The 24,704-nt window shown below is 43.7% G+C and overlaps 1 protein-coding gene across 1 annotated transcript in view; it reads right to left on the bottom strand.

The window, feature by feature from the left end:
* LOC103256992 (inositol 1,4,5-trisphosphate receptor type 1) overlaps window positions 1-24,704 on the bottom strand; it is a gene marked incomplete at its 5' end in the record, with an annotated part of 163,365 nt that overhangs the window by 136,125 nt on the left and 2,536 nt on the right. The window contains 2 exons of the mRNA XM_021710740.1: window positions 21,570-21,743; window positions 22,007-22,200. Coding sequence (XP_021566415.1) covers window positions 21,570-21,743; window positions 22,007-22,200 — 368 coding nt within the window. The remainder of the gene's footprint in view (window positions 1-21,569; window positions 21,744-22,006; window positions 22,201-24,704) is intronic.

The following is a 24,704-nucleotide window of genomic DNA, read 5'->3' as shown; positions in this document are numbered from 1 at the left end:
TCCAACTAAATAAAATAAAATAAAATAAAAATGTAATCTCAAAGGAAATGATATGATATTTGATATGCACTTCAAAATAATCAGGGAGAGGGAAGTGGGGGCATATAGAAAAAACAGGATTGGCTGTTGAGGTAGTAATTGTTAAAGGTGGGTGTTAAGCAGTCGTCCTTTGCTATCCACAGGGGATTGGTTCCAGGACCCCTCCTGGATACCAGAATCCAGACTCTCAAGTCCTTGACATAAAATGGCATATTATTTGCATATAACTGACACACATCCTCCTATATACTTAAATCATCTCTAGTTAACTTATAATACCAAATGCAATGCAATGTTACATAAATAATAGTTTATTACATTTCCTAATGTATATTATTTTTATTGTTGAATTGTTATTTTTTTGTTTTTTCTTAATATTTTCAATCCATGCTTGGTTGACTCCATGGATGTGAAACCCTTGGACATGGGACATGGAGGGCTAAGGAGATGGAGTCATACTTTTATTCTCTTGACTTACAAATAGGCTTAAACTTTTATAAATAGGAAGTCTTAAAAATCATCTATGAAATTTATTGTCAAGTATGAAATTTTTACAAAAAATAAAACCAAACAAGTATGAGTTCAAAGCAAGACTAATCTTAAGATCCAGTGAGAAAGAAAGAAAGAAAAAGAGAAAGAGAGACCAACAGATCTGATCCAATTTCCCAATCCACCTGAAAACCAGTATTATGGAAAGAAGGACTGTATGGACCTGTCAGATAAGAAGTTTACCCAAAAAGTGAGAGAATGTCCAGCTCTAAGTTAGATCTGTAAATAGCAAACAATACCATGGACTTGGGGCTTAAAACCCTTGCTGTGTAGAACTCGACATCTTCAGCACTACTCAGAGTTAAAGGCAAATGAAATCTCACTATGCATAGCCCTGGCTATTTCAAAAATCACAGCACTTAAGAACCTCTGAGAATGTGTCACATCCTCTACAAAAGGGCATTCAGAAGCCTGGAGCAGCTGGCATGAAAGGACTTACCATAAGCTACTGGGTTGGTCATCTCAAGATCCTCCTGGAAAAATACTTTTCCCACCAGAAACTCCCATTACACAAAGGAAAAGCAGACTGTTTCTCTTGAAGTAATTCAATTTCTCCTTCATTCAAACACTGATTAAGTGTCTATGTGCAGGAGATACAAAGACAGTAAAAGCTGGCATCTGCGTGTCATTGGGGAGACAGAGGAAGCAAGAAGTAACTTCAGGTTGTCTGGTACACAGAGGAGCACTAACCCAAACCAGGTAGAGATGGGCAAGGCAAGGAGAGAAGGCTCGTGATTTGAGCTTTGCAGGAACTCTTGGACAAGCCAAAGGACAGGCAGGAAAAGAGGTGGATGATATAAAAAGAATAAGACACCAGAGACACCTGCTGCATTCTAGAAAGCAAAGAAAGTTCCAGAATGAATTACTCTTCTGTGCAGTTGGCCAGACATCCTGATACAGCCTACTATCTAGAGTGGGAACAGCAATATAGCCGGAACCTGCGACCTGCTCCCTCTGGCACCTGAGATGGGCATCCCCGTTAGAACACAGCAGTGCCCTTTCCTCATACATTATCCATATGGAGCTCAAGGAAACCTGGCCAGCTGAGCAGAGACAAGAAGAACCAAAGGAAGGCACTGCCCCCATCTGTCTTGTTTCCTTTCTTTCTTTCCTGTTCTCCATTGAAAATCTGGTGACTCAACCCTGAGTACCTCCATCTTTCCCCCTCCATCCCAGCATTTCCCAAAAAGCCCCTACCACGTATCAGTTGGGCTACTCCCTCACACAGTTTCAACATTTCTACATATTTAACATACCCTCAATGAACAGATTCATTCCAAAGAGACTCTTTCATCTACCCTAAACTCAGCAAAAAGAAACTTATTAATCAGGACTCACTTAAAGAGATCACATATGTACCACCCTAAATAAACAGAAAAGAAGCTTTCTTATTTCATGACCTATATTTCTTTTGCTTACATTTTATTTTTATCCTAGCAAACACAACCTACCATCAAACAGCCCTTTTCAGTCAAAATATCTGCCAAGAACAATGACTGCCAAGCTTTTTCTCGCCCCCAGAACACCCACCTGAAAGATATGACATATTCCCACCCCAAAGGGTGGCTTATTATAGTAGAGATTCTCAAGGAAGGCACATAAAAAATGACCCCAACCTTCAAAGAAAGATGATTAGATTAGAAAAGTATTTCTCAGCACCACCATCAACATTTTGGGCATCATCTGGAATTCTTTGTTGTGGGGGCTGTCCACACATTTGGGTATGCTTAGCAACATACCTGGTCTCTATAAATCAGTTATCAGTAGCACCTCACCCCAATTCTAACAATCTGTAACGTCTCCAGGTTTTGCCACATGTCTTCTAGGGTATAAAATCACCCCCATTGAGAACCACAAGTGTAAACCTTCCTCCCTATCCTTCTTTAGAACCTAAGTCCCAAGTTACCAAAAGTGAGAAGATAGACTAATAAGCGTAACACAGAGGGGCAAAAAGTGTTCCAGACCCTTCTGAATTATGTCTCAAAAGGAGCTTCTTTGTTTGTCGTACTTGAAGTTCTACTTGATGGCTGGAATTATCTTTCTAAAATTGACTCCCCTGCCTAAAGTCTCAAAGGGCTGCGATTCTCAACCCTGGTGACCCTCACAGTCAAACCAGGAGCTTCCAAAATAACACAATGCTCTGGCCCCTCCCTTGAAGATTCTAATTCATTGGTCTGAAGGTGGGACATGAGCTATGTTTTTTCCCCAAACTCACTTGAAGATTTCAATATAGTACCACTCCTTTAGGATTCCACACCACAGCTGTTGTGCCCAAACTTAGGGGTATATCATAAACATCAGAGGACTTTATTAAAATACAGATGCCTGGGTGGGAGGTGTGACCTAGGAATCCTCATTTTAACAACTTCTCCAGTTGATTCTAAGACAAGTGGCCCCCAACACACTCAGAGAAACATCAACCGACCCACAGGATAATTGAATTCTAAAAACAGCACTTCTCAAACTTTAATGTACAGTCAGATCATCTGGGGATCTTGTTAAAATGCAGACTCTGATTCAGCAAGTCTGAGGAAGGGTCTGAGACTGCATTTCTAACAAGCTCCCAGGCGACGCAGAAGTTGTTAGCCTGAGGCCCCTCCAAGTAGCAAAGTTCTAACAAACTCCAGTCACTGCCAGCAATCCGGGTGATTCCCAAGTCCTGCCAGGATTTACCTCAACCAGCTTACCAATGAAAATACTCAGAGGCCTCAAATGTTAGCATTGTTGGATATGGTGGGGACAGAACATTAGCCAGGAATGCCAGGTCCTTCATTTGGCCCATCCACTTCTCTTCATTTCTTTAAAATGTTTTCCCCATGAATACCCCACTCCAACAATTCCAAACTCACTATAGTTCTCACACTATAGTTCTCACAAACATACGCCATGTCTCACTCTTCTCTGCCCTTACCAAGTCATTCCTTCCATCTGTCAGAAACTGTACTCCCATGTTGCCACCTCAACCCTCATCAGTGCCATTTTTTACCCGGAAAATCCTTCATTTCTCATGCTGCAAGCTCCCCTCAAAGCTCAGTTCCCAAGGGAAGACTTTCCTGTCCTCTATCCTGCCCCATTCTACCACACAGAGCTCCTCATTCCTCCTCCAGAATCTCAAATGGTGCCTGTACTCTAGTACTGCCTTAGGATTTGTCCATGTAATGGGTATGGCGACAATTAAGAACTCCTGTGATATAATCAGAAAACATCTTTGTCTTCTACAGTTGTTTTAAAATTTATTTAGTGGAGAAAGTTATTTCCCCTGTTCCTGGATTAAAAAAAGGGAAAAATGAAAGAAAAAAATTGGCCTAGTCTCTGGAAACAGCAAGGGTTACAAACAGTGCCAATACAGAAATTACAAGTAACCAGGCCCTATAACAGTGAAATTTCCCAATAGTATTTCAAGATAAGATTCTCCCCAGTCTTCTTGCCCGCCTTATGTCTCCACCCTTCCCACCCCACTCCCTGTTGCCTACTTTACTTTCTGATGCCACCTGGGAGAAGGCAGAGGTCACAAGGAGAAACAAGTGACAAGAAGAGCAAGAAAGACTGGTGGGATCAAGCTGGCTTCACACTCCAGGCCTCGGTGATAGATGCCGAAAGCTTTTTCACTCGTGTGCACTTTTTCTCAGATTTTTATTTGGAAACAATTGCAAACTTATAAAAGTTGCAAGAGTGATAGTACATAGACTACTCTACACCCAGAGTCACCTATTGTTAATCTTTTTCCCTTTTGCTTTATCATTCATATTCACTCCACATGTACATATGTAATGTGTACATGCCAAATAATGTCCTAAACCATTTGAGAGTTAGTCACATATATCATGTCCTTATTTCAATGTCCATTTGATAAGAACAGGGCTATTCACTAACATGACCACAGCACCATTATCAACTTCAGCAAATTTAACAATCATATACTTTCTTCTCATCTATGGTTCACATTCCAATTTTGTCATTAAACTCAACAGTGTCCTTTCTGGCACTTTCTCCTCTCCAATCCAGAATCCAGTTTAGGTACTCATCCTAAACTGTCATATTTTAAAGCCATTCTTTGTCTTTTACGACCAGGACATTTTTTAATAAAACAATTTCTCTCTTAAAAAAAAACAAACAGAATGCTCCTCTCTGGGGGCTTGACTAGTATTTCCTCACAGTTGGATTCCAGCTGAAATACTACAAAGGGGTGTTGTGTCCCTCCTGGGGCATTACATCTGAAGACTCATGGCATCCATCTGTTCTCACTGGCACTTCCACAGGCATCTTGGAGGATAGTCTGCCATTGCTAGAGGCTCTTCCTCTGCCTTCCCTCTTCAGCGGGAGAAACCTTTATTCTGGCAATCACAGTCTCTCCCTAGCCACTGCAGATCCAGCACACCACCCCCAGGCTCTCTGCTTAGCAGGGCCCCTTTCCAGCTAAGATGACCCCCCAGCTCATTTACACAGGGCCTATATCTGTGGAAGAGTCACAAATTCCTTGCTCTGGCAAATTGATGCCAATGCAGCAGAAATACCGTTTTACTTTGCTTGTCAAGTGCATCTAGATAGACCATTTTATCCTCTACGCAATCTCTTGTCAGAATCAGACACCCCATCCCTCCCCAAGCAGAAGAGACACATAACCAGCTCTCCAATTAATCCAGCTGTAACTTTTTTTCAGCTGACACTTTTATACATACCTTGGCCCATTCTCAGGAATGCAGCACCCTTTGAATTCTGGTGCCTCAGCAGAAACGTCTGACTTCCATCCTACCTACATGACCTCCCTTCCACAGCCACAACTCTGTGAACAACCACAAGCACGAGTCCTGGGTCTTACTCATCACTGTGCTCCAAAGGGCCTAGCCAGCACACTAGCCTTCAAAAACCTCTGTTAGCCGGGCTCGGTGGCTCAGCCTGTAATCCCGCGCCTTTGGGAGGCTAAGGTGAATGGATTGCCCGAGCCCGCGGGTTCGAGACCCGCCTGGGCAGCGAGACCTCATCTCTACAATAAATAAAAAAAGCAGCCGGGCGTGGTAGCGCGCGCCTGTAATTCCGGCTACTCAGAAGGCTGAGGTGGAAGGATCACCGGAGCCCAGCAGGTCGAGGGTGCAGTGGCCGGAAGCAGCCACTGCACTCCAATCTGGGCGACAGAGTGAGACTCCAACTCAAAAACAAACAAACAAAAACCTCTGTTAAATGAATGTACCTCCCACTTAAAATATATCATCAGACACATTCCAAAACTGTCATCCAAAAAGCAAATCTTGACTTATTTTCTTCCCCTTCATTTATTTTTCCACTTGTCTTTTAGCCAAAAGTTGATGCTTTGTTATTTTATTTGACATATCTCTGTTATAGTGTTTACATATGTTTTGTTAGCAGTAAGCTTGAACATTTTTTCACATGTAGTCATTTTTTCAATTGAGATATCATTCACATCCAATACAATTCAGAGTACAATTCAGCAGTTTTTAGAATATTCACAGTTGGTATCACCACTGCCATTATCTAATTCCAGAACACTGTAATACTCCTCCCAAACAAAAATCCTATACATTAATAGTTACTACTCATTCTCCCCTCCCCTCAGAGTCAGCAACTAATAATCTACTTTCTGTCTCGATGGATCGGGGCATTTCACATAAATGGAAAAATAAAATAGGTAGCCTTTTGTGACAAGTTTCTTTCATTTGGCATAATTTTAGAAGGTTCAGCCAGGTACAGTGGCTCACACCTGTAATCCCAGCACTTTGGGAGGCAGAGGCAAGAGGAGAGCCCGAGCTCAAGGGTTTGAAACCAGCTGGGGCAACTTGACGAGACCTCATCTCTACAATAAATTTTTTAAAATTAGCTAGCCATGATGGTACACGCCTGTGGTTCCAGGTACTTAGAAGGCTGAGGTGGAAAGATCACCTGAGCCCAGCAGGTCAAGGCTGTGGTGGCCATGAGTATGCCACGCACTTCAGCCTGGGTGACAGAGTGAGACTCCAACTCAAAAAAAAAAAGTTTGTAAGATTCATTCAAGTTGTAGCATGTACCAGTATTTCATTCCTTTTTGGCAGAATAATATTCCATTGTGTGTCTCTCCTATATTTTGTGTATCTACTTATCAGCTGATAGACATCTGTGTTGTCTCTATTTTTCAGCTATTATAAATAATGCTGCCATGAACATTCATATACAAGTTTTTATGTAGACATATGTTTTCAGTTCTCTTGGATATATACGTAGGAGTGGAGCTGCTGGGTCATATAGTAACGCTATATCTAATCCTTTGAAGAACTGGTAAACTTTTACAAAGTGCATACATCACTTTAGAATCTAGCCAGTAATATATGAGGGTTACAATTTCTCTACATTCTTACCAATACTTATTATTGATCATCTTTTTGTAGCCATCCTAGTGATTGCTCATTGTGGTTCTGATTTGTATTTCACAGGGGACTAATGACATTGAACAACTTTGCATGTGTTTATTGGTCATTTGTATATTTTGGGGGGGAAATATCTATTCAAAGTCTTTTTTCATTTTTAAATTGGGTTGTCTTTTTATTGTTGAGCTGTGAGAATCTTGATATATTCTAGATACTACTAGTCCTGTATTACAAAAATAATTTGCAAATATTTTCTCCCTTTCTGGAGTTGTTTCTTCACTCGACAGTATCCTTGGAAGCCCAATTTGATGAAGTCCAATTTATCTAATTATACTTTTTGTTTGTTATGCTTTGGATGCGATATTAAGAAACCATCACCTAACCCAAGGTCATGAGGATTCACACTTAAGTCTTCTTCTAGAAGGTTTACCAATTTAGCTCTTGTATTTAGATATTTGATCCATTTTGAGTTAACTTTTATATATGGTATGAGGTAAATGTTCAACTTCAACCTTTCACATGTGGAAATCCAGTTGTTCCAGCACCACTTGTTGAAAAGAATATTTCTCCTCATTTATTGTTTTGGGTCCTATGTTGAAAATCAACTGACCATAAATTATATGTTTCTTTCCCCTTTACATCCAACAGTGGATTAATGTCCACCAAATTCTCTACATGCTTAACTACTACTAACAAAAGAAAAACAGAATTTCTCAATTATTAATTCAAAAAAATTCTAGAAATTAACTTAGAATCTATTTACTCCAGGAAGAAATGCAAATTGTAATGCTGAATGGAGTTCTCTGAAGACCACAAAATCTTGATATGGTTTCATGAGCTGTACCACACAACCAAAAAATTAAGTGGTGTTCATATTTTTCTTTCTCCAATCCAGTGTTGTATGATAGCTACTGATGTTCTATGGGACTAGCCCTTGGGAAACAAATCAATCTTAGGGGAACAGCAATAGAAATTAGATCATATGACACAATCTTGACCTTCCAAGGAATGTGTCTACCATCATTAACTTGACATTCCCAGAATACCACCCATCACACCATAATCTCCACATTATAATTCCTAAACAGCCCACAGACTATCATTTTACATAGAAGACACATAAACATTCACATATATTTGACAAATGCCAGGAAAGTGTTCTCAATTTAGAAGCTAAAAATTAAGACTATTTAAATTCTTCTCAACACACACACACACACACACACACACACAAAGCAGAAAGGTCCACAAAGCCAGTGCTCTTTCTGAGTGCCAGGCTATGAATCTTTAAAGAGCCTACCTATGTGTTCTCTAAGAAGGCCACCACAATGAAACCTAGAGGTTGGTGTCTCCTTAGAATCATGGAATCAATATAAGACACAGAAATCCTTGGTGCCAATTCTAACCCACAGAAGAACTTGAGGGATGTGCACAATGAATGGTTGTAGGACTAGAAGCCAGGAGCCATTGTGTCCAGAAGTCTGCCTTGAGTGGAAACCAAGGAATTCAGTGAAAGCATCAAAGCAGTTAAAAAAAAAAAAAATCTAAACTACTGACACACACAACAATGTGAATAAATCTTACCATAATTATATTGTGTGAAAGACATCAGACAAAAGAGTATATGCTGTATCCATCTATAGACAAAAATTCTAGGAAATGCAAACTAATCTACAGATGAAGCATAAGCAGATCAGGGTTTTCTGGACCTTGGGGGCAGGAAGGAGGGAGAAGAGACCATAAAGGGGCAAGAGGAGATTTCTGGGGGTGATAAAGGTCTTAATTATCTTAACTATGGTGACAGTTTCATGGATGTATGCATATGTCAAAACTTAAATTGTATATTTTTAAAATATGGGGCTTAATATATGCCATTTATGCCTCAATAAAGCTATTAAACACACACATACAGAACAACTATATCCACACCCTACAAAATGCATACTAACACACCAAACTGACACTACCCCAAGACTACTTCAGTGGAGAACAGATCTGTCCCCTGCTGGCATCAGGGACGTCAAGTTCATGACTCTGAAAAACCCAACTGTCAAAATGTCACCACTGTCTGAGTGGGTGAGGACTTTCATTCAACAATGTTCACTTTTAGAGTTCATTTCTTTTCTTGTCCCCAATTTTTAAGAATCAATACAGCATCACAAAACCAACTGCCTATAGCAGTCATTCAAGAATTGTAAGGCAAGGGCCAAAGAAAGTTGTTAGCAAACTGTAGAGTGCTTGTTCCCCCAAAAGGGGAAATCTGCTGGTTTCTGACATTTGTTGACATCTGGGAATGCTAATCCAATGTGGCTAGGTCTTTCAAATTTTCTTCAAAAAGTCCAAAATTTGTTGTTGTTGTTTTTTATGTAAAATCTCCCAAAGTGTATAGGTAAACCAACTAACACCATTTTAAAAATATGGTGCATGTTCAACAAAAAGCAAGTGTGAGCAGGAGTCAGCCTATGGGCTGCTGATTTGCAAGTGTAGATAGTGAGGTCACGAACACAGGCTCTGGGTTCAGGATGGGCTCCATTCCTACTAGCTCTGTAACCCAAGGACAATGTATTCAATCTCTCTGATCCTATACCAGTGCCAACAAAATGGGGCTAACAATAAACGATCCACATCTGAGGATCGTAGTAAGAATGAACTGTTTTACCTACAAGAAACCCTCAGTAAATATTTTCAATAAAATTCTCCAAATGAGAGCATTTCAGTACCTTTTTTCAAAATTAGGTGATGTTCAGAAAAAGAAGGAAAAAAAAACTCATTAGTAATGATCCTGTGCACTACAGACCATCTCCAGAATCTGATCTTTAGTTTTGAAAGTCATGCTGCAAAAAATTACATGAACAAAGTGGATGTGGCCACTTTGAGAGGTACCAGGGTGCCCAGTGGGGTTGACAATGTTCTCAGAATAAAGTGAGGCTCAGGGAAGTTAAGTAACTTACATGAGGTTTCACTTGAACTCCAATCTGGAGCCCAAACTTTAAGGTATAATTTTGGAAAACTTTGTTTAGACAAAGTTAAGACAATTTCTTTATTGCAAGCCTTTACAGACCCTTTAGCATACCTCATTCACTTTATGAGCATCTTAAAGGTAGAGGTAATAACCATGTTTTCTATAATTTTGTCTTTATTTTTTAATTCTGTGGTCAAACCAGGGTTTCCTGCAACACTCCCAGGGATGTGGGAAGACCTCCTTGCTGCCCTCAAGAATCATGTATCCCAGTTAAAGAGATGACATGTGCAGGAGCCAATGACAAGTCACAAAGGAAGGGTGACTTCCTTACAACCAAGGGAGAGGAAGGGGAAGGATGGCACACATTTTAACTGGGTGGAGGCATTGAAGCTCGGCATGTCTTACTACCCAGAGCCACACAAGGTTGTATAGACCTTGCAAAAGGTGCTGAAAGCCCATGTCATGTGCCAACCAGTAAGGTACAGAAAACAGAAGACTCAGAGGAGAATCAGTTAAGGAATCATAAAGCAGGTGAGCTGAAGGATGGTTTATCAACCCAGCTCTCTGAACCTGAGTCGTTTAACACTATCAGCCTCCCAATGCATATATCTCTACAGATGTTTGCAAAACAAAGCACAGACATTAACAGCAGTGAGAAGACCACTGTGACTTTGTGTACCTCAGACCCAGCCATACAGCCTGGAAGGGTCCTAGAAGGCAGCCTGCAATAAACAGCAGCTAGAGAGGACCACACATCACACCAGGATGGAGTCTCCAAATGAAAGTTAACTGGTACTTTACCTCGAGCCAAACCAGATCATTGACCAGCTTGCTGTCTCTCATTTCTATAATTTGACTCATGTTCCTCAGTGCCTAGGAGAGGCCCCCATGCTCTATCTCCCTCACAACAGAATTTAAATGCCACCTTTCCTCAGTGATGCCAGTCAGAATCATCTCTCCAGACTTGGGAAATTCCACGGCCTTTTGTCTTCCCTCTCCTAGGACACTACATCTTACATAGGGCCCTGGATTACTGCGTAATTTCCCCACTACACTGTGAGCTCCAGGGGCTCGAGTGATGCCTTCATCACTGACATATATCCCAAGCCCCATAAAACTCTGCTCAACTACTCTCCACATATGGACACATTTACTGAACTAATAGTAGCTTCAATTAAAAATTATTAACTTGAGTAAAATTTGCTAGTTGGTAGACTTCAGGCCAAATCCAGCTCACAGACAGTGTCCTATCTGGCCTGTACAATATTTTAAACAGACTGGTATTAACTGCCACTATTTTTTAAAGTGGGCGTTTCACATTAAAATCCACTATCACAGCTTTTCATTAAAAAACAAACCGGGATTTGGCAACCCTGGACTCATATTTCTGCGTGGCAGCAAGTAGTTGGAGGTGAGGAAGGAGACACCTTCAGACAGCCATGCATATCCTTTCGCATTTGCCCCAGGCATCTCTGATCGAACTCATTTATTACTCCACAATCCTAACTCATGCTTGCTGAATACAGGTAAGCCACAAACACCTGTTGACAAATCAACCCTCTGAGAATATCAGCCTCTAATTACTGATCCAGAGAGAAACAATATAAAGTCAATTTGTTTGAATATGAATTACAGCCACATTCCTATTCCCTCCAGAGTGACTTCTGGCTTACCCTGTATAATGAGCAGGGAGGAATTACTGAGTTTAATCACTGACAGGGATACAAATGCAAGGTGACTGTGGGAAGACCAGCAGCTAATGAGCAGTTTTGAATACAAGAAACTAAGATTTCAGGGAGGAGAGAAAGTTCAGTGTATCATAATTTAAAAAATTCTAACAAAGAGGCAGTCATATAACCCACACAACCCCAAAAGAAAAAGATGACACTTTATACCTTTTTTATAATAACAATCCAGTCAGGAGAACTAAAAGCCCATCTGTGACCACCAGTTACTAAGCCCTTCAGAACATAAATAAACCCCACATTCCAACCCTGCCACCTATAAAAATGGGATCAGCAAAGCACAAATAGCACTCTACACAAATGGCAGACTATTATTTCACTCAACTAATAAGTCTAAGATTTGAAACCAAAGATGATGAAATATACAGTAGATGTAAACATTATTAAAAAACATATTTTAGCCGGGCTCGGTGGCTCAGTCTATAATCCCGTGCTTTGGGAGGCTGAGGTGAGTGAATTGCCTGAGCCCGTGGGTTCGACACCCGCTTGGGGTAACTTGGCAAGACCTCATCTCCACAATAAATCAAAAATTAGCCAGGCGTGGTAGCGCGCGCCTGTAGTTCCAGCTACTTGGAAGGCTGAGGTGGAAGGATCGCCGGAGCCCAACAGGTCGAGGCTGCAGTGGCCGGGAGAGGCCACTACACTCCAGTCTGGGTGACAGAGTGAGACTCCAACTCAAAAACAAAACAAAACAACTAATATTTTTAAAGCAGAAAAGAAAAACTCATGGAAAGAGTTTTTAACTCATGGGAAGACCCTTTACAACAAACTCTAAGGAACTTTTTCTCAATTCTTGGCTCATTAGGGAATTTTTCTGTAGAGACTTACCTAAAAGATAGATACCAACTTACACTTGATGAACTTTCCAGATGCAGAGAACATTTTAGAACAGCTTTTGTCTGTAATTTGGGTTTATCACAATTCTGAAAAGTGCTGCTGGTACTCACAGTAAGACCCTCATAAATCAGGGTATCTGGATTTCATTTCTGGTGTTACTGTGATCAGTGGCATGATGGTGAGAGTACAGCGCAGGATGCACTTAGGTAAATTCCAAAGAAAAACAAATGTCTGCCATAGTTCTTCATCCATAAAACGAGGGCCCTACCTGGCCTTTCTGATTTCATAACAACATTCTGCCCTAGCCTCACTACCAAAATTCTCTCAAAGGTCATCAATGAGCTAAATGGCAAAAGTCAACTGACTTTATCTTCCCCAATCTTGGCACCATGTGACACTCTTCATCATCTCCTCTTGAAGCATCCACCTCCCTACAATCCCCAAGCCCCCATTCTCAGTTTTGCTGTCCCTTCTTTAGGTCTCTTCACTGTCTCCTCTTTCTCTGCTCTTAGAAATATCCCTAAGCCGCCGATGTCTCTGCTCCTCATATATGATATAGCCAAAAGGAATGTAATATATGCCAAATCCTATCCTATGGCAAGGGTTTCACTGTGATATCTGCCTTAAATTCTCATGACTACCTTCTGAGCGAGGTCCCATTATTAGCACCATCCTCATTTTTCAGATGAGGATACTGAAGCTTAGTTATCGGTCAAGTTATACGACAGGTGAACATGAGTACAGGGGAAGGGTGCTAAAACCAGGTCTAAATCCAAAACCTATATCCTTAACCACTCTGCTGCACTTCCCCCTCCTCATCCAGGCTTCCATGAGTGTTATCATCTATGCTTTCAATTTCCATTTTAACTTTTGTGGCAGAGACTGCTACATACTCAGTACCTATTCCCCCCATCTTCCTTGGAGTTCAGAAGAGAGGACCACTTTATCATGGAAAATAGCAATGGGTTCAGATTTAAAAGAATACTACACATTTCCCAGTCTCAACATGATTAGGGGTCAGCGAAAAGCCCATGGGTGAGGAATTTTGGCCAGGGGTTTGAAAGGAAGCTCATTCAGTGGGGAGGTACATCCTTTTGCCCTTTTCTCTTTCCTGCTTCCTGGAATGTGAACATGATGGCTGGAGATAGAGTAGCCATCTTATAAGGAGACAACCTGAGAACAGGCACACACTAAAGGTTAGGAGAGCAGAAAGAGGCAAAGAGTCTGGTTCTTGTCAACCACACAACTACTACACAAGACCTGGACTTCACCTACCTAAGATGAAAATGAACCTCTATCTTGGATTCTGTTCTCTAGAAGGGAACCCTGGAGCAAAGATTCACATACAAGTGATATATTAAAGAAGTGCTCCCAGAAGAAAACTGTAAGGAGGTGGAGGAAGCAATAGAGGTAAAGGAGAAAAGTCTACCAGGATCGAATTTTAGGCAGTTCTATGGAGGATGACTTCAGCCCTATCTTATGAAGAACTCTGCAACACAAATTAGGCCTCCTGTTATCCTATGGCTGGCTTGCTGGGCTTCCATTCTTCTGTCTCAGTGAATCCCTGGTGAGAGTGAGGAAAGATGGAGACTCGGCACTTTGGGCTGTCTGAGTCTTAGGGCAAAGTGGCTCTACAGCCCAAAGTGGCTCTACAGTCCTCTGACAATGAACCAGGGCACACACTGTAGAAGGCAAATGCCCACAAAACCAAGAATAAGCACATGGGGATCCCAGGAGATGCAGGCAGAGATGCCCAACAGAATCCACTATAACATCTATCTGTCTTGTTTAAGACCCTGTGACTTGTATTTCTGTCACAGGCAGCCAGACCTAATCCTCAGTAACACAATTTCTTGGCAGAATACATAAACATTAGCATCTCGAGCTCTAACCTCTCTTCTGAACTCCAAACCAGAATTTAACTGCCTGGTATATTTCCACATTTGTTTATACTTCAGTTGGCTACTCTAAGGATCTGGGCAGCTGACATCTGCTTTACGGTCAGAGCCACATGACCAGCATCAAATCATTCTCTGTCCTGTCCCCATCCCAAATCTATTTCTTCTCCTAACCATCTGTCCTGACTAATGGCACCTCTACTCTCCTGGTAAATTAGGAAAGAATGCTTAAAGTATCTTTAACTTCTCTCTTTCTCTCTCACGTGTATCTCTCAAAGCCAATGAACAAGCCCAAGAGAGTCTACCTTCCACCTATGACCATCCCCACCCTTCTTGCTGCCTCTGCCATGGCTCAAATGCCACCATTTTCCATATAATTTCCCATAGACACTCTCCTTGCAGCCTCTCTGGTATCAATCTCTCAGCTCTCCACAAGGGATGGTTTTCTGAAACACTGTTGACCGTAAGCTTCCCTACCCAGAAATAATCAAAGACTCACAGCCAATAATAAATGTCTGAGCTCCTTAAGCCAGCAATCAAGGTGACAGGGCCCCAATCCACATTTCCAGCTTCATCTCCTACTTTATGCTGCATGTCTTTAACATGTCTTATACTTTCTTTTGCACTAGTCTCTTGTATATTATAAAGTCTGCTTAGTATTTGTTTTATTTTGTTTTGTAATGGAATTCTAATAAAATATAGCAGCCTTTCTCTTTTTCAGAATTCTATATGCCTAAAGCCAGCCTATAGAATAGCCCCTCTTATTTACTTTTGTATTGTCCCAAGGAACTAGCATCTTAACTCTATACGTTATTATTCAATTTATGTTTCTGAATCTAATTCAAGGATTAAAGAACAACAACAACAACAAAAAACCTGTCACCAGTTACCACCCTTCTTGTTGTGTTCACTCCTTTGTAATCTCAGCCCTTAGATAAACTACAAAATGCAACCAGATCTGATCTCTCCCCCTCTTGGGGTCTCATATTCCTTCTCTAAAAATGGAGGGAGTAGCCAGGCTCAATGACTCAGCCTGTAATCCTAGCACTATGGGAGGTAGAGGCGAGTGGATTGCCTGAGCCTGCAGGTTTGAGACCAGCCCAAGCAACATGGCAAGACCTCATCTCTACAATAAATCAAAAATTAACCAGCGTGGTAGCACATGCCGGTAGTTCCGGCTACTTAAAAGACTGAGGTGGAAGGATCTCCGGAGTCCACCAAGTCGATGCTGGGGTAGCCGTGAGTGTGCCACTGCACTCCAGCCTGGGCGACAGCGTGAGACTCCAAGTAAAAAAAAAAAAAAAAAAAATGGAGGGAGCAGTCTAAATGGCAGCATAAAGTTTTTAGAGCTAAAAATAAACTTGTCTAAACCTCCTGTTTACAAATGTAACAGTTTCTCGAAGATGGGAAATGACATATATAAGTTCACAAGATATGGGAATAAATATTACTGACAATAAAAGGTACTATTAGACATAAACACTAAGCATCAAAGCAAAGATGGAAAGCTAAAATCTCCTTCAACCTAACACCATATCCTGTTGTTCAGAGAGCTCATAAAGAAGCATTGAGATTTCTAAATCACACACAGAAAGAAAAGCTGAAATCTCCTAACTTTGGCAAGTTCTTCTCTGGCACACATGTTCCAAGTTATCAGACCAGGGATTGCTTCCCAATGATCAGACCAGAGAAGCCAGTGGTTCTTATCATGCCCAGATAAGACCAATCCCCCACCCTCCCGTTAACACTCATATTTCCTTAGGGAGCCAGCCTTCCACCTTTCAAAGGCCCTCTGTCTGGGTAGAATTCACTCAACCTCCCTGCTGCACAAGGTGGGCCTGTGATCTAGACCTGTACAAAGAGGGATATAAGGGCTAAGAGCCCATGGTTCCAAAGTTGGTAAAATTTAACCAGCTGAGGAGTTGGGCAAAGGCATTCTCCTTTCTCAGCACAGCTGAAAAAAGCATGTAAATACAGAGCTGCAGATGATAGTTTAGACACCACAAGGGAGGACCTGTCCGAGGACAAGGCCAATTCAGAAGGAAGCAGAGACAAAACATGGAAAAGGTAGCAGAGTCCTACCGCTGGAGACACAACAATATCACCTCAGCCCCTCAGTTCCAGCCAGTTATGTGAGTCGGCTAATGCCTATGTGAGCTGAGCTTTCAGTTGTTTGCACCCTAGAAAATCATGATTACTATAAAGCCCACAAAAGGAAAGCAAGAGGAATTGCCTTGCTTAAAGAGAAGAAGCAGTCACACAGCAGATGAAAGACTATATATTTTATTCATAATAAGCAAAAGTTGATGCAAATGTTTAACGTACAATGAATAACATCACCAATGTTTTAGAACTAAAAGACAAGGTGCACAACAGAGACCAACTGTTATTCAACACAAAACATAAAACAGGGCAGTCAGTTTGAGTATAGGACTGGATCTCACACCTGAACCATGACTGGTGAAGCAACTTCCTGACATTCCCAAGTATGACAAGTACGCACTAGTGCATTTTGCCCTCACTCAAATGTTGTTATTACACAGAGACATTATCCACTGTGTTCTCTTTTAAGTTGGAGAATTCCTCAGAATTCTAGCTCTGAATTAACCTCCTGAATAAGGATGGATCAAGAGTAAAAGATCAAAAGCAGGAAGACAGATCTCAAAGCATACAAAATAAAAGAAGTTCTAAAACCTAACTGTAAAGGCTTTTCAAGTTGCATCCTTGAAAAGTCTGATTATGTAATACGGTTATGTCAGATCTGACTGTTAAACTGACATTGCTCCAAATGAAGACTTAAAAAAAAAAAATCAACCAAGTTGAAGGAATTCATCACATTAAATACATCACCTCCAAATCCAAACCAGAATAACCTCTGACATTTAACACTCAGATACCAATTTTAACAACCGCAGGTAATCATAAGTTTTTCTTTTTTAAAAAACTTTCTCAGGTTAAATGAAATAGTCTACCCCCACTCCATTAAAAAAAATGAAGCCAATTTAAGGCAAAGATCTGATGATCTGAATAAGATAGTCAAGTTGATTCAGGAAAATAATCAGGTTATCCTGCCATTTTTTTCTTTCTCCTCTATGTTCTTCCTCTAGGAAGAAATAAGGAAATGCTGTCCTTAATCAAAATGCAGTGATGCACACCTGTTATATCAGCTACTTGGGAGGCTGAGGAGGCTTGAGCCTAGGAGTTGGAGTACAGCCTGAGAAACATAGTGAGACTCTATGTCAAAAAAATTTTTAATTAAAATGTTTTACTCAAATACATGCATATTTTATTATCAAATATTATTCAGCAAGTCAATGGCATACTAAAAAGGAAAAAGGGACTAGACTAGATTAAAAGAGACTCAAAAAGGACTAAAGAGACATACTACCCATAAACAAAAGGGTTTTGTTTGAAACCCAATTTGAAAACATTACAATATTTTTTTTCAGCTGGGCAAGGTGGCACATGCCTACAGTCACTAGCTACTAGGGAGGCTGAGGCAGGAAGAATGCTTGAGCCCAGGAGTTCAAGGCAAGTCTGGGCAACACAGCCAGACCCTGTGTCTAAAAACAAAAATAACAAATAAATAAATAAGAACAAAAATTACATGGAGAGGACCAATTACTACAGATAAAACATTCTTCTTGCCTCTGTCCAACAAGGGTCAACTTAGTGGTAAAAGTTGACTCCACTCTCATTCATTCATAAATGCTAATTACATCATCTCCTTTGGGCCAGATACTAGGAATATAGTGTTGAGCAAGACAGATAAAGTTTTTGTCCTCATGCAACTTAAATTCTACAGGGGGAGATAAAGAGTAAATAAGAAAGCAACACAAAATACAATGTTGGGAGTAATAACTGCCATGAAGACAAAACAAACAAAAGACACAAAAGGATGATGCAGCTGAAGGGATAAAGGTAAAAAGACAGAAAGGTCTGGGGTGTGGCATCTGTGTAGAGGCATGAAGCAAGCGAGGGTGAGGCCTGTAAAACCACAGAGGAAGATAATTCCAGGCAGTGGGATCGGAAGGCACAAATGCCCTGGGGCAGAAATGAGTTTGCGATATGCAAGGGACAGGAAAGTAGCCAATATGGCTGGAGTTGAGTGAGCCAGGAGAACCACAGGTAGGTCCAACGAGCAGGGGCCAGATCTGTCATATAGCTGTTCTCAGTTCTGGCTGCATACCCAGAGATTCTGATCCAATTCTTCTGTGATACATCCCAGACACTGTGGTTTTTTTTTTTTTTCGTTTTGTTTTGTCTGTTTTTTAAATCCTCCGGTGGGTGATCTTAAAGCATAGCCACCCATGGCTGAGAAACTGACTTGATAGAGGGTCCTGTAGGATTCAGTTCCATGTGAAGTGGGAAGGCAGTTAATCAGGGGAATGCAGAATCTGAATAAATGGCTTTATCAGGACCATTCCAGCTTCACACCCGATCACACAATGGAAAAAACTGTCAACCAGCAAGGCTGGGAACTAGGAGATCAACTACTAGAAGACCACAGCAGTCATTCTAGGCTAGTGCGACTCACACTGAAGATGCCTACACATTACCTGGGTGTCTCCTTCAATACAGGCTATGATTCAATGGGCCAGTAAGAAGGGCTGAGCTCTGCATTTCTTTTTTTGTTTGGTTTTTTATTTGTTTTATTTATTTATTTATTTTGACCTCTGCATTTCTAACAAGTTTCCAGTTAATGCCAATGCTCTGATTCAACAGTAAGATGGATCTTAACTAGCAATGATCCAAACCAGGGTTTCTCAAACTGCAGGTTATGACTGAAACTGGGTCATGAAATGAATTAAATAGGTCTCAACTACTATTTGTTTTTTCATGACATAAAAGAATAAAATTAGCCGGGCTTGGTGGCTCAGCCTATAATCCCGCGACTTTGGGAGGCTGAGGTGAGTGGACTGCCTGAGCCTGCAGGTTCGAGACCTGCCTGGGCAACTTGGTGAGACCTCATCTCTACAATAAATCAAAAAATTAGCCAGGCGTGGTAGCACACACCTTCAGTTCCAGCTGCTTGGAAGGCTGAGGCGGAAGGATCGCCGGAGCCCAGCAGGTCGAGGCTGCGGTGGCTGGGAGCGGCCACTGCACTGAATCTGGGCAACAGAGTGAGACTCCGACTCAAAAAAAAAAAAGAGAAATTCAATCATAAAACATAAAATTCCAAGCCACTTTTTGGTTTTTTTTTTTTTTGGTCAGAGTGTCACTCTGTCGCCCAGGCTAGAGTGCAGTTCATGCTCACAGCCACCGTAGCCTTGACCTGCTGGGCTCAGGCGATCCTTCTGCCTCAACCTTCCAAGTAGCTGTGAGCTCCACCACACCCGGCTAATTTTTTAAACTTTGTTGTAGAGACGAGGTCTTGCCAAGTTGCCCAGGCTGGTCTTGAGCCCCTGGGCTCAGGCAATCCTCTCGCCTCCACCTCCCAAAATTCTGGGATTACAGGTGTGAGCCACCACACCTGGCTCCAAGCCACTCTTACCTGTTTCTTTTGTCTTTCTAATTTGTCACTGACATACACAGAGCATTTGGGAGTCTTCCTAGCATCTGCTGGCTCTGGCTTTTCCACGCCAGCTACACCTTCAGAGTCTTCAACAGTCCCTAGCCAGCCACAGGTCTCTACTCTCGACATTCAGGGGCCACTCAGAAACCCAGGCAGTCAGCTCCCCAGGCAAGCAGACAGAGGACCAGCTTCCTGCCAATGGGAGACTTCAGAAAGGGATTCTTCAGAGGCTTCGTCTCTTTGGGAATAAAATACCCAAATATCTTACTTCTACTTCCCCTTGGGTTGTTTTTTGATAGACTTACTAGCTAAAGAAATGAATTTCCTTTTCTGGTCTGAATGAGGTGGCCAGGTGAACTCCCAATAGACACAGTCAAGGACCTGGAGGAGTGAGAACTCAGATCTTGTTTGGGACTAAGAAGCCCCATGTTCACGGAGCATGTGGGCCACCTGCTTTTTGTCCCACAGGAGCACATCAGGCTGCATGCAGGTCACAGAGCATCAGGGTCGGAGGGCCTCGGCGCCCACAGGGCAATCCTGACATCCCTCTGAGCCTCTCGACTCCTGCACTTTCCTAACTGGTTTCTGTCATCTTCTTAAACCTCCAATAGAGGCAGATCCTTCCTTCAGAGACCGCCTATTACACACTAAGATTTTTTGTTGTTGCGTTGGAGTCTCACTCTGTCGCCCAGGCTGGAGTGCAGTGGCACGCTCCCAGTCACCGCAGCCTCAACCTGCTGGGCTCCGGCGATCCTTCTGCCTCAGCCTTCCAAGTAGCAGGAACTACAGGCGCGCGTTACCACGCCTGGCTGATTTTCTGATTTATTGTAGAGATGAGGTGTCGCTGCCCAGGCGGGTCTCGAACCTGCGGACTCAGGCAATCCACTCACCTCAGCCTCCCAAGGCGCGGGATTACAGACTGAGCCACCGAGCTCGGCGGCTAGCCATTTTCAATCAGTTCTGAAATCCACACCCAGGACTCTAGGGACAGACCCTGGAATACCTTCCACAGCTCCTCAGTAGCAAACACATTCATCTCTGTTGTTTTCCACGGAAGCAAAGTACCAATGGAGGCTGGTTCTAAAAGCATAAGCAAAGGACCAGGGCAGTGACCTAAAAGCTCGGGTGGTTTTCGGAAGCAACAGGCTACCTGAACCAACGCTTGGGGTCCCCAGCAGGTCGTGGGACGTGCAGGAGCTGTGCATGTGGCCACTCAGTGGCTGGTGAACTTGACCTTCATAACCTCCCCGGGCCCCACAAAATAGGCTAAATGACACTCCTCCCAAAATCGCGCAGCAGACAGTATGTGTGCTCACACCGTTACATCAAACAGGCATACAAGAAGAGTGGAGAGACTGCAGGAGCCACACCGGAAAACCCAAGATCAAGGGTTTCTTGTCCAAACTGCTGCACGTCTCTTTCCACAGGCAACATTGGGCTTCCCGACTTCAGTCCCATAAATGGCTTCCCCTTCCACCTAGGGAAAGCATCGGGGTCCAGTGAGACAACGCCACTCGTATAGGCCCTGTAGATGACCTGAGAAGACAGAGACCTCGAAGTCCATCCGGATGGTGTCAGGGTGTGTCTGGACAGTATCCGTGGATGCCGGTGAGCCACTTCGAGTCCTGGGGGTCTCCTGGGCCCAGCTCCTGCATCCCACTCAGTCACCACATGTCAGCTGCAGCCCACAACAGATCTGAAACAAAAGCAGCGAATGAGGGGTGACGGTAGAAATGGAAGCTGAGGGCCTATGGACAAAAGCAGGGGGCTGCTGCAAGGGATTCAGGGTGCAGAGCCCACAGGACGGGGTGGGCTGGGTCAGGTCACCATCACTGAGTAGGGCTGGAACAGGAGAGGCCAAAAGCTGAACGTGCATTGGAGGAAGAAGGAACTAATTGACTCCAGCCTCTGGGAATGGGGTGACTTAGGTGTGACTCTAGTGCACGAGTTCACATGCAGGAAGCGGCATGGCTTCTTAGAGTGAGGCATTCAGCAGGTCTCCTGGGGCAGAGGTATCTGTTTGTGAGAAGTCACACATCTCATCCTGGACACACTTATAAGCAAGAAGTTCTGGACTCTGCAGGCTCCCAGCAGCCCTGCCATACCAGGGCACAGCGCCGGGCAGAGTGGGTAGACCGGAGAGGTCAGGACACGGGCCAGCGTGCCAGGTTTGCTGGAGCAGATGAGGGCGGGTCTGTGGTGGAGAGGTAGTGGGTTAGGTGAAGGATCCCGGCAGGGCATTCGGGGGAGCCAGAAAGGAAGAACCGCGGGGGCGGTGGGGAGGAGGGACGCGGTGTTGCTTGGAGGGGTGGGAAGGTGATGGTTAAGGACAGACCAACTCAGAGGGCTCTGGGCAACATGCAGAGCCGTCCACACCTGGTGCTGAAAACACCTGCAGCTGCGTCAGCCCTTCTGCAGAGCTGGTACCCGTTGGTTGTTAAGTGAGAGGAAAGGGAGCCCTCGAGTGGCAAGTGATTCGGTGAGAATTCCATCATCTGCCATGCCACAGGGCTGTCCCTTCTGGTAGAAAGATCTGGTACAGGGCAACCCCTTCAGGTCCCCTCCTGCTGTGGGAGCTTTTCTGTCCTCTCAATAAATGCTGCTTTAAAAAAAAGATCTGGCACATCTATGCATGAAGTATTTGTGGGGCTTTCTCCTCGGGGCTTCTTGGGCTGAATAATGGAATCTCAGAAGGAGAGTCCCTCAGGAATCCCCTGGCCCAGCCGTCTCATCTCCAGGTCCCACCAGTTGCTAGCCTTGGGGTAGATTGCAGGCAGGCCTGACGTGTTCCACCCTAGAAGAGCTGCTACGTTGGCCAGTGAATTCCGGCGCCCTGAGGGAAGGTACCTGCTGTGCAGTGCCATGAATTGCTAGGTCAGATGGCATGCCATCTCACAGCCACTCCCAGAGTCTCCCTGTGATGGTCTCACTTCTCACCCCTGCATCAGCTGCAAGTGGCATATCCAGCACTTGGACCACATTCCCTGGAAGGGCTGGGGTGATGAAAAGCCCTTCGTCCTTGTTTTAGAGTTTTCATGTTACAAAGTCTTGGGTTCTCCATGTGTTTTTGTTTGTTTGTTTGTTTGAGTTGGAGTCTTACCCTGTCACCCAAGTTGGAGGGCAGTGGCACGCTCCTGGCCACCGCAGCCTCCACGTCTTGGGCTCCTGCAATCCTGCCACCCCAGCCTTCCAAGTAGCTGGAACTAGAGGTGTGGGCTACCACACCCAGCTGATTTTTTTTTTTTGAGTCGGAGTCTCACTCTGTCGCCCAGACTGGAGTGCAGTGGCCGTTCCCGGCCACCGCAGCCTTGCCTGTTGGGCTCCAGCGATCCTTCTGCCTCAGCCTTCCGAGTAGCCGGAATTACAGGCATGTGCTACCATGCCCAGCTGATTTTTTAATTTATTATAGAGGTGAGGTCTCACTGCCCAGGCGGGTCTCGAACCCGCGGGCTCAGGCAATCCACTCACCTCAGCCTCCCAAAGGCGCGGGATTACAGGCTGAGCCACCGAGCCCGGCTGATTTTTTATTTGTTGTAGATACAAGGTCTGGTCAAGTTGCCTGAACGGGTCTCGAACCCATGGGCTCAGGCAATCCACTCGCCTCGGCCTCCCAAGTTGCTGGGATGACAGGCTGAGTCACTGAGCCTGGCTGTGTTCTCCATGTCTAACCATGGAATGTCACCAGGGCAGCCCCAAGGGCTCTGCCCTTAATAGGAAGATGGCTCATGATCCCCCCAACACAGTAGGCCCACCTGTGCACAAAAAGACCACATCTGCTGGCCCCTTGGCTTAGAGGAGATTAGGCCTCATGAGACATCAGTCCCTGAAAGTCACGTACACACAGCAGACATGGAGGTGTCGACCTAAAAAGACAGGGAGACAGGCTCTGTAGAACAAACTGGTATATTTGGGAACATGCAGGGGATTGCAACTCGGGATATGTGTGCTGTGATGGAGGGGAGTCTTTGAAAGACAATGAGATGTCCACATAAGCTGCTTTGACACAAGGGTCGGCTGGGTGTGGTGGCTTAGCCTGTAATCCCAGCACTTTGGGATGAGGCTGAGGCGAGAGGATTGCCTGAACCTAGGGGTTCAGATCAGCCTGGGCAACTTGGTGTGACTTCGTCTCTACAATAAATCACAAAACTTAGCCGGGCATGGTGGCATGTGTCTGTAGTTCCAGCTACTTGGAAGGCTGAGGCAGAAGGATCGCCCGAGCCCAGCAGGTCGAGGCTACAGTGGCCGTGAGCGTGCCACTGCACTCCAGCCTGGGTGACCAGAGTGAGACTCCAGCTCAAAAAAAAAAAGGAAAGAAACAAGAGTCATAGGTCACAGAAACTCATGGTGGGAGTTGGCGTTTGTTCATTGGTGAGGACAGCCTTTGCCATGCAAGCATCCAGGTGCAGGCAGTTTACTGGAACACTGCGGTCTTGAGCGAGTTCTTGCAGTACGTCCTGTTACCTGTCTACACGAAGGAAGGTCTTGTGATGAGTCCTGTTCCAAGCCTGTGGATGTGAAGGTTTCTTCTCCATGGCCTCCCCAACTCCATCTTATTCGTTTGAATTAAGTGACTGCATTTCGGTACTAGCAACTTTCACAGAGGCTTAGGGTTTTTGTGGGATTTTTTGTTTGTGTTTTCAGTATTCAACAAGAATTGAGTTAAAACTCTTCATACATATTGCTATTAAGATATGTCTTGCTGTAGTTCCAGCTACTTGGAAGGCTGAGGCGGAAGGATCGCCAGAGCCCAGCAGGTCGAGGCTGCAGCGGCCGGGAGCAGCCACTGCACTCCAGTCTGGGCGA

Source organism: Carlito syrichta, unplaced genomic scaffold (genome assembly GCF_000164805.1).
Source record: "Carlito syrichta isolate Samal-C Ts95f unplaced genomic scaffold, Tarsius_syrichta-2.0.1 Scaffold300457, whole genome shotgun sequence".
NCBI classification, from domain to species: domain Eukaryota; kingdom Metazoa; phylum Chordata; class Mammalia; order Primates; family Tarsiidae; genus Carlito; species Carlito syrichta.
This window is presented reverse-complemented; position numbering and strand designations above follow the sequence as displayed.